Source organism: Hippichthys cyanospilos, chromosome 19, assembly GCF_059441005.1.
Source record: "Hippichthys cyanospilos isolate Australia breed blue-spotted pipefish chromosome 19, RoL_Hcya_1.0, whole genome shotgun sequence".
NCBI lineage: Eukaryota > Metazoa > Chordata > Actinopteri > Syngnathiformes > Syngnathidae > Hippichthys > Hippichthys cyanospilos.
The window spans coordinates 15101475-15112402 of NC_142387.1; the positions used below are offsets into that span (position 1 = coordinate 15101475).

Consider the following 10928-nt stretch of genomic DNA (forward strand, 5'->3'; position numbering starts at 1 on the left):
TCCGCAGCACCAGGTGGTGTAGTAGCGCTCTTGTTGTCAAAGTCTGTGAGGGAGTTATAAACTCTACAATGTTCTGTCAAAAATAGTTTTTTTTCTAAATCATATTATTGATTCATTTGATTTAGAAAAAACAGCTCAATATTTTGTGTCCTTTTCTTCCGGTTAAAATGTTTAAGATTTATTCACGTAATTGTTTTTACTAGTTAATGATCTTGTTTAAAAACACCACAGCAAAAGGGTGGGGCCTCCAAACGTTTTCTCCTTCCTAGTGGGAGATTTGCAAAAAATAAAGAAAATATTTAGCCTGTTGTTCTCGCTACATTCATGCTAAGCTTTTCTCATCACTTTTTCATTTATAAGATCATTTGAAGCAAATGAAGGCACTGAAGCGCTTCTACGTTTGTTGCATCGTCAACACTTTGGCAACAACAAAAGCTTTTGGAGAAAAAAAAAAAGGTAAGCAGCCAGCCGCACAGCATCGTGTACATGTTGTTAGCATCGATTTGGAAGAAAAAGATCAATAAGACGCCGGACAAGCCAAAGACAAGATAAATGACAACATCTATTCAGTTTGACCAAGATGAAAAAAAATACAATTGGTGGGTGGTCGTGTGTGTATATATATATATATATATATATATATATATATATATATATATATATATATATATATATATATATATATATATATATATATATATATATATATATATATATATATATACACACACGCAATGTTTTTTTTTGCTGCAGTCAATGCGGGGGCATCGGTGGCGGCCATCTTTGTAGTCTTTCTTATCTGGGTTCGCCTCTCAGCTCATATTTCCTGCAAGTGTTTGAAGCTGGCACGCAGGCATGCACAGTGAGTCATGATTGTGTCACTTGGTGAGGGTGGGAGTGGGTGGGGGGTGACTCATAAAGATGTGTGCGGGGGTATTGGGGGCTGGAGTTGGGGGGGGGGGGGTGGCAGGTGCGTGAGCTCAGTATTTAAAGGACTAATGTGTGTTAGACAACAGCTGAGATTGTAATTGTTGGTACTTCCTGAAAATTTTACAACCAGATGTGAATTTTCTATTTCTATTTCTTCTTATTTACTAATTTACTAATTTGCCTGTTTGCAAAAAAAAAAGAAAGAAAGAAATGGTGAACTTATTCTCCATTAATTGCTGAAAACTCTTTTAATTTGTGTTTGAGCTCAGGCCAAAGCACTAAATGTATTTTCTTGGCGCCACCTGGTGACATCTTGATACTTAATTGAGTTGAACAGGGTCATTGATATGAAGTAGTTCTTTGTCGCCACCTTGTGGCATTCACAGGCTGTTACATAATTAACCTTCAAGCTACGTTACAGGAAAAAATTAACGAGTGTCCTGTATGAAAACAGGTCGATGTTATGATAGCAATGTTGTAGTTTTCTAATACAAAAAAGTCTTTGTCACAAGACCAAACTTAAAAAGTAATGAGAAATATTTTAGTAGAAAAGTTAAAAGCACAATATGGTATACGTCAATAGGTTACAACAAAAAATGTATACGGTTTTTGATAAGTAGTGATGTAATGAGTAAAAGAAGTCTAAATTTTAAGAGAAAAAGAACATTTGTAACTTGTGAGCTAACTAGCTTGCTAGCTGTTAGTTTTAGACTCAAAAAGCTAGTGGGCTATCTAGCTAATCAAGATCTTAATTGTTGCACCAAGGTTACAAAAATAGTTGTAAGGTTTAGATACGTTGTAAATATGTAATTATGTGAGAAAAAATACATATTTTTAATTTATTACTTTTTAAATTTAGCTGTTTAGACACAACGGGTTAGGTAGCTAGCTAGCCACCCAACCATAATCTCAATCATTAGAAAAAGAAGGTTGTAAGGTTTTGATAGGTTGTAATGTGAGTAAAAAACAAAGAAGTCAGAACTCTCTGAGAAACAAAGAATATCTTTAATATATTACCTGTTTAAATAAGCTGGTTATACTCAACAAGCTAGCAAGCCAGCCAATCACAATCGTTAGAACAAGAAGGTTGCAACAGCTAGCTTATGATTTTCGAACCAACAAGTTAGCGAGCTAGTTATCCAATCCATCTTATACAACCATATAAATGACAGAATTCTGTTTTCAAATGTTGCAAATTTATCAAATATAAATTGAAAAAATAAATAGCCAAGTAAAGAGCGACTTGTTTGCTTCCCCCAAGCGCACACACCGCGGAGACGCAAAACCCAAGGCCGCCGTGCCTGTGAGTCACACCACTCAAGCGTTCATTCAGGAAAACGAAAAAAAAAAAAGAAAGCTTTTAGCTTTGACGTCAATAGCCTTCATCAGCTAATTATAGCAACAAGCTAACCTCTTCTTCCTCTCCTCTCGACTGCCTCAAGAAAAAGAGAAGAAAAGAAACGCAAGTTGATGACCGCAAAGTGATTCATCTTGAACGTGTTATTCAAAGAAAATGTCATGACAAAAGAGTCAGGACATCAAGAGTTATGAAACCGGATAAATGCGCAAGTAAGGTACACTTGACACCTTTAAAACTAAATATATTTGTGACATTGTTTTAATATATTATTCATCCAAGAAATCTTAAAGATTGTGGCATTATTTTACAAATTATGGAAATTTCTTTGATTTTTTTTTAATCTGCTTTGTTGTCAGGGTCTGGGTGAAATTTCAGCTCCCTGGTGTTTACTTGCAATGCTTTCTTTCCCTTAGATGTAAAGCTCAGATTGGACAAAAGACTGCACAAGGGTTAATGTGAAGTTTTACTGTCCTCCAGTGGCCAAAGTGGGTATAGCAGAGGAAAGTGAAATGAATGGCAGCGTTTTTCTTCCTACAATACTATCGTTATTTTTTTTCTTTAGTAAAATTCACAACTTACATATTAACATTATACAACAGTATTACATTATAATCTAAATGAAAATTGTAAATATAGCGCATTCTGTACATAAGCATGTTTAAGCAAAGAGGTCATTGATTTTTTCATTACATTTTACTAAAACTGATTGTGCATCCATTGTTTAGTGAGTGATTTTTTTTTTCCCCCACGACTTTATCTCCAAACAAATCACGAATACAATGTCAACAATGTGACGTCGTCACCTCGTCTTGGATGTTTGCGTTTGTCACGTTAACTTGATTCACTCAGTAATGCTGTTTTTAAAATAGCAGTTTTATGTTTATGACTTTTTGAAAATATTTTTGTCCGTTTTACTTGAAAAAACGAAAAATCAAACGTGCAACTAACACTTATGTCCACTAGAGAACAATGTTTGACTTCTTTTTCCTGGAACCTGTTTTAAAAGTATTCTTAGATAGTTTGAAACTGTTAATTATTGTGAATAGAATTATTTTAGATGTATTTTTGTGTTCATTTTATATGTCATATATAATAATACACTGCATCAAATTATTTTAAAATTCTCTCTATTCAAATCGAATTATTTTTCAGATTTCTTTAGTAATACATTCATGATATATTTATTTTTATTATAATGTTGTTATTTGTATTTTTTACATTATTTTTATGAAAATCAACCTAATAATAATAATAGGGTTTTCGTTGTAATTGAAACGAAAGTGCGGGGGAGTGCAAACAGTTAAGGAGTAGCCGTGCGTGGTGACGTCACGCGCTGCCTCCTCCACCTCTTTCTCATCTTGGACCGGAATCGGACGAGCGTCCACTTGTTCGCACGAACCCCGACTGCAAATCATCACCAGCCGAATTCCAACTCCTGTCATGGGAAACTGCCAGGTTAGTGATGTTTGCCTTCAAATCTTGATAATTGCCTGCTTATTAACCACGAAACGCAAAAGTTCCAGTTCTCGCTTATGTAATTGAAAAAAATAATAAAAAAATCCTTTTCGCCACATTCTGGCGCTGGATTGTCGAGATGTGTTGGTTAATTTGTTTTTCTATCCCCATTTTGCAAGAATTTTGACGATATTTTAGTAGAGCAGCAGGCCACGCCCCTGCGCAATCCTTGGCAGCCCCGTTACGTGCTCACTGGTGAGGGGGGTCGTGATGCCTTCAGGGACCCTCCGCTTGTACAGTGCAGCATTAAAAGCTCCGTTCATGGACGTAATCAGCGTTTGGCCAACGTAAACGGAAACTATACTTTCGAAACACTTTAGATGCACGACGAAACTGGAGTACTCGATACAGTAAAACTTGATACTGATTAGCTAGCTCCTATTGAACCTGCCATTAATCTGTTTAATTTTCAACCAAAAAAAGTTATGACGCCATTTAAATGAGGAAAAAATAACCACTATAATTTTGTACTTTTACTGGGGGCAGCACAAATGACGGTTATTCTACACAGAGGATAAAGAAAATATGACTGCAATTTCTTTTGTCATATACGTGTTTTGCTGCACTGTTTGTATTCAATTGCCGAATAGCATAGTGTCATAAATGCTATTGTCGTGAACGAGCTAGCGTATGGAACAACTAAGCTACGCGGTTGTTTTCAAAACACACAATGTCACGGTAGTTTTTAACTTAGAAGACTGACTAGTTTATTTGAAAACAGCACGAGAACGAACGTTAAAAGTGTCTTCGCCCGGAGAAATCAGGGTTTGTGTTGTTACGGTCAACATTCGGTTTCTTCGCTGGAGAATCCAGTGAAAGCGGATCTTTCACAGGCGGTGGGAAAGTGAATGGGGGGGGGGGGGGGGGGGGGGGGGCGCTCTCATGTTTTGTTTAGGACTTCGAGCCTGGAATTCTTCCAGTAAGCTTTGTGATCTCAGCTGCCCCCCCCCCCCCATGCCACTCATGAGCCGTCCCCATGATTCTTTTAATTGGATTAATTCAACTGTATTCCCTACGAGACAACGCACGTGAATAAGAGATTGATTTGTCACGTGGTTTCAAAATAAATACTAATAAATAAATATGTCCATACGCTCGCAGCCCACCATCGTGCCCTACGAGGACTTCGACGTCCTGGCCGACATCAAGGCCATCCGAAAAGCCTGCAAGGGACTCGGTAAGGAAGTCGGCTTCGGAAGCGACCGGTCAATGTTGATGGACGACGTCCGTTCGCAGGCACCGACGAGCAGGCCATCATCGACATCCTGGCCAATCGCAGCTCAGATCAGCGGCAGGAAATCAAGCAGGCGTACTACGACAAGTACGACAGCGTGAGTGGCGCTTTCAAACCGCCTTTGAATAACGTCAACTCAAACGATCGTGACATCGATGCAAATTTTTGAATTCTGATTTTAAAAACGTAAAAATACGTCTTTGGAACTCAATGAGTTGAATATCCAGTGTTTGATGTTTTGTTGTTTGCTTTATTTGTAGTTGTTGAAAGTTTAGAATTATCACATGAATTTTTGTACACCTGCCTGGGTTGTTTTGTATTATACGTTAGCATAAAGCTAGCCTTCTTTACATGTCAAATATTTGGTTTGAAAATTCCACGTCAAAATATGAAACATTTTCTTTTGTCGTATGCTTTATATTTTTGTGTTGCTTGTTTGTGTAAATTAAATTACTTATAATATTTATGATAATATTTATATATTATGAATATTATCATAGTTAAATTCCGTCAATTTCTATTAAATGTTAGCACTAAGCTAGCAGCATTGTTAGCCGAAATGTCATGGTTTTGTGAAACATTTGGGTGTTTTAACGTATGTTTGATTCAATTTTGTTGTATTCTCTGTTTGAACGTGGTTTCGTTTCTCTTCCGTTCCGTGTGCGCTAACGTAGCATGCGCGATTAGCGTAACTGCGGTTCTACGATATATTCAGGAGTTGGTGGACGTGCTGAAAAGCGAGCTGTCGGGGAACTTTGAGAAGGCCATCCTGGCCATGCTGGACCCGCCCATCATCTACGCCGTCAAGGAGTTGAGGAGGGCCATGAAGGGGGCGGGTACCGACGAGGACGTGCTGGTGGAGCTCCTGTCCACCGCCACCAATGCCGTCAGTTGTTTTTCATCATACTCAATGAAAAAATTGACATAGTCGTACTTGTTCAAATCGTACTCATTTTGGTTCTTTTTTTTTTTTTCAGGACATTGCCTTGTTCAGGGAATGCTACTTTCAAGGTTCGTCACTCATTTACGTTTCACTTCCTGGTGTTCACTTTGAATGGCTGACTCATTTGCTGAAAACTAAAAATATATTCGTCACGCTTAAACTCGCAACAAATCCACCACTTTTCGTGTTGCTTAGAGGAATTGGCTTCGGGGGCTGAATTTTCAAAGTTTTGAAGGGTTTCAAAAAATTGTCGAAATGACCCGAAAATGTTTGCTTCTTGACAAAATAGCAGATTTCTCGAGTGTTTTTGCTTTTGGGTTCTTGAGACTTTTTTGTGTGTTTTCTCACGATGAACATGTCTACCAAATTTCATTTTGTTACATGGAACTGGTTTGGGGGGCTGAATATCCAAAGGGTTTTTGAAGGACTGCTAAAAATAGGCAGAATGACCCTTAAATGTTGCTTCAAATCAAAATAACAGAGTTCCTGTATCTTTTCAGGTGTGCTTCCTTGAGACTTTCTGGTGGGGCTACTAATGATGGACAAATTTAAGCAAGTTTCATGTTGCTTCAAAAAACTAGCTTCGGGGGCTGAATTTTCAAAGTTTTGAAGGGTTTCAGAAAATTGTCGAAATTACCCAAAAATTTCCGCTTCCAGGCAAAATAGCAGATTTCTCGTGTCTTTTTGCTCTTGGGTTTTTGAGGCTTTTTTGAGGGTTTTCTCATGATAAACATGTCTACCAAATTTCATTTTGTTACGTGGAACTGATTTTGGCGGCTGAATTTTCAAAGGGTTTTTGAGGGAATATTAAAAATGGGCAAAATTTCCCATATTTCTGATCAAAGCAAAATGGCAGAATTCCTGTATCTTTTCAGGTATGGCTTCCTGTGACTTTTTTGTGGGGCTACTTTTGATGTACAAATTTGACCAAGTTTCATGATGCTTCAGGAAACTGGCTTCGCGGGCTGAATTTTCAAAGTTTTGAACGGTTTCAGAAAATTGAATGAAATGACCGGAAAATGGCAACTTCCAGGCGAAATGGCAGACTTCTCGTGTCTTTTTGGACCTGGGTTCTTGAGACTTTTTTGTGGGTTTTCTCATGATTAACACATCTATTAAATTTCATGTTGCTAAGTTGACCTGGGTTTGGGGGCTGAATTTTCTAAATCCTTAAAGCTGCGGTTGAATATTCAAGGTTTACGTCACTTCTCCATTTTCAGTCCACGAGCGCGATCTGGATGCCGACATCGAAGGAGACACGAGCGGGGACGTGAGGAACCTGCTCATGGCTCTCATGCAGGTGACATCACACTTGTAAAGTAATTGATTACTGTAGTTGAGTATTCAAGTAAATGATTACATTAGTGCTTGATTGTTATCATCAGCCATTTTAGACCTTTTTTTTGCCAATATTTGATTTTACTTTTATATATATATATATATATATATATATATATGTATATATATATATGTATATATATATATATATATATGCATATGCTATGGATTAACAGGGTAACAGGGACGAGAGCTACGAGGTGGACGAAGAGCTTGCGGAGCAGGACGCCACATCGCTCTATGAGGTGACTTGACTTGCGCTCCTCTCACTTTTATTTGGGGGTTGCATCGCGATACGATTTTGGCGCAGGCGGGCGAGGGACGCTTCGGGACGGACGAGTCCACCTTCACTTACGTTCTGGCATCCAGGAACTACCTCCAGCTCCAGGCCACCTTTAAGATTTACGAGCAGGCGAGTTAGCAGAAAACGGCTGTTCGATCAAAACTAAAATGGCCGACTTCCTCTCAGATTTTAACGAGAGGTATTATCGCTATTTTAAACGTTAGCTGTCCGGCACGGAAATCCTGGACGCCATCGAGAGCGAAACTTCGGGGACGCTGAAGAAATGCTACAAGGCTCTCGGTGTGTGGCTATGAGGTCCGTGCGTGATTGTGAAAACAGAAATGGAATGCGTCCTTTTGCGTCAACCTTTCAGTGAGAGTGGCCAAAAACCCGCAGCTGTACTTCGCCAGACGTCTGAATGACGCCATGAAGGGGGCGGGGACTGACGAGGACACGCTCATACGCATCATCGTGTGCCGCTCCGAGGTCAGAACGTTTTTTTTTTTTTTTTTTTAGAAGCTATAAAGTTAAGTCAATATAATCCAGAACTAATATTGTTTTGTTTTTGATTTTTGTGACATCCAGTACGACCTGGAGACCATCAAAGACCTGTACCTGGAGAAATACGACGTGTCCCTGAAGGACGCGTTGAGGGACGAATGCGGCGGCGATTTCAAGCGCCTCCTGCTGGCCATCTGCCACTGAGCGCAACTTGCACTCCTTACGACACTAGCTTGCTTCTTGTCCTTTTTCACCTGACCTTTGTCAATCTTTGTGTGCGTGGTAACTAACACTAACACTTTTTAAACCGTTTTACGGCTTTTTGTGCAGGAAGCAAAACGACCTGGATGTATTGGAGAGTTGGATACAGCACAATAGGTTTGAAACTTCACGGCAACAAATCACTTCCTCCAACTACTGACGAAAAAAAAAAAAGCTGCTGGTTTTTCTGAAGAATCGTTTTGGGCACATTCTGAAGGCCAGTGTCCTTCAACCGTGGTACATCCATGCAAAAATAATGACCTCGCTCGTGTGTGTGAACTACTGCAACATGTACTGAAAATGTATGTACACAGAAGTGGGCAACTTTGATTTTTTTTTTGCTGGTCTGACATTCGTCGAAGCCCCGCCCCCTTTCCGTCATCGGCGGTCCGTCGTTTAATTCGAGACGTATGAAATTATAATCATCAAAAGCCCAACCTTCCACCCTCACTAGAGGGTGACATTTGACTTTATTTTTTTCTGGTCCGTCATTCGTCAGGCGCTGGTCCTCTTCTGTCTGCATTCATGCTAATTCTTTTTTCTGTTTTAGTACTTACACTTAAAGATCACACCATGTCTGGTTTTACAGTTATACAACTCTGTAATATAAGCGTAACACAAAAACAAAGCCATGTTTATTACCCCACATCTGAGGGAATGCATGGGATGATAATGGATGGCAGTTCTCATTTACAAGTGCCTGCCCTACAACTATAGAAGACGGTTTCATCAACATTTGTTTCAATTTGTCGAAATTTCATCTGTCACATACGCTACAATTAAACTAAGTATTGCTGAGGTCGCGCTTACAACGTCTAGCTTGCATTTCCTGGCCAAGAGCCAATTATAGAAGAAAAAATGCAAATTTGGGCTGTAGTTATTGGTCGCAGAATGATCTCACCAGCAAGAAACCTGCCTTATTTTTTTTTAGCATTCCCACCTTTCGTCGGTCCGTCAGCAAAAAGGGCGACGGACTGACTGACAATCTGTCAGTGCTAACGAAGTGCCCACCTCTTTGTGCGCGTACATGTGAAAGTCATTTGTCACTGTTTTTTTTTTCGTCCGCTGATTGTAAATCCCGCCGTGCAATCGCGCCTTGTGACTTGGATGTCGATGAAATGTCACACTTTCTCCATTTCTTTACATTAAATTTTAACTGGTTCAAGCAGCACAGTTAAAGGAGGCGACAAACTGCCATTAAAGTTGAAAAAAAAATGTGAACAAATGTCAGAAATTGCCTGATTTTGTCTTCACCAAATGCCAAGTGAAAAAGTGGAGAAATTGGAGATTTCGCTAACATTCGACCAGTCCTGTAAGTGCTCTTTAATTAAAGAACGTAATTGAAGGTTCATGCAAAGTTAAAAGAACGATACGGTGGCCCTTAAGTGCAAAATCACAAAAACAATAAAAGCAAACAATTTTTTTTACGTGGCTTACAAAACACCATGGCAAATCAAAAACAAACACATTACAAGAGAAAGGCAAAGAATCGCAAACAAACCCACAAAAAATAAATGCGAACAAAAAATAAAAACACGTTACAAACGAATTTTAACATGATTTGTTTTGTAAAAACTTGTTCGTATTGATTTTTTTTGTTTATTTGCTTTTTTGTGATTCTGATTTACAGTTACGATTCGTCTTTTGTAATGTGTTAATTTATTTTCTTTTGTCTCCTTTTTTTGTAGTGTGTGAAGTTCTAAAATGTCAATTACTTTTTGTTTTTGTGATTCGCACTCAAGAGGGCGCCACTAGATGAGAGAAGGATTTAATTTTTTTGTGGTTTTGTCTTTTTAATTAACTATTAATTTACAGAATTTTGTAGTATCAGTATAACAGACCTAGAAAAACTTGACACACAATTACACCTCACCTTATATTCAATTTTTTTAACATTGCAAGACTAACTGCTAGAGTGTTAAATGTATCATGATATTTAGTCTAGAGTATTAAATGAATCATGTTATTTACAGTACAGGCCATTTGGATGACGTACGCGGCAGCTGAGATGCGTTCAAGTACTGCTAGTGTAAAACGTTCGAGATAAAAATATCAGCGGTTGATGTCAGTTTAAAGTCCAAATATTCTCTGTATTTGCCTTTATATTGCCAAGCAAGTGTAGCAGAAATTAAAATTTCCCTATAATGATACGCTTTCGTTTTCTTTCTTATAACGTGCATTTTTTTTTCCTTTGTGCTTGTGAAGGCAGCAACGTATGGCTCACGGCCTTGTTTGAAAGGCGTGGCAGTCTTACCTCCAGCCGCTAGGTAAAGCCACAGACAGCATTTTAATCGTTCACATGCCTTCACGTTGGTACAAGCTATAAGAAAAGTGGAAATGTTCGATTTCAGTCTGATTTCCTGCTTTAAATTATTATTTTTTTTAAATTATAAATCAAGGAGATGTGTTGTATCCGGCGCTGCCACTAGGAGGCAGCATGTACTAAACGCAAGATGTTGCTTCCTGTCCTGTCTAAAATGGCGGATGTCTGGTTTTTTTCTAATTTTCTTGCACGTCATTTTGATTGAGGAACAGTGGTGAGATTTACAAGCTCCACGCGAGT

General features: G+C 38.6%; 2 protein-coding genes across 2 annotated transcripts in view; both read left to right on the forward strand.

Moving 5' to 3' along the window:
• gpr158a (G protein-coupled receptor 158a) overlaps window positions 1–425 on the forward strand; it is a 40631-nt gene extending 40206 nt beyond the window's left edge. The window contains exon 13 of the transcript XR_015863613.1: window positions 361–425. The gene's annotated coding sequence lies outside the window, so the exon portion shown is untranslated. The remainder of the gene's footprint in view (window positions 1–360) is intronic.
• A 3168-nt stretch (window positions 426–3593) lies between these two features.
• anxa13 (annexin A13) lies at window positions 3594–10515 on the forward strand. Its single transcript, XM_088401691.1, has 11 exons — window positions 3594–3745; window positions 4907–4982; window positions 5042–5136; window positions 5755–5925; window positions 6017–6050; window positions 7203–7282; window positions 7497–7565; window positions 7631–7732; window positions 7828–7903; window positions 7977–8089; window positions 8189–10515. Exons 1-11 carry the CDS (start codon window positions 3731–3733, stop codon window positions 8306–8308), a joined length of 951 nt encoding a protein of 316 aa, XP_088257817.1. The 5' UTR covers window positions 3594–3730; the 3' UTR covers window positions 8309–10515.
• Window positions 10516–10928: the final 413 nt, after the last annotated feature.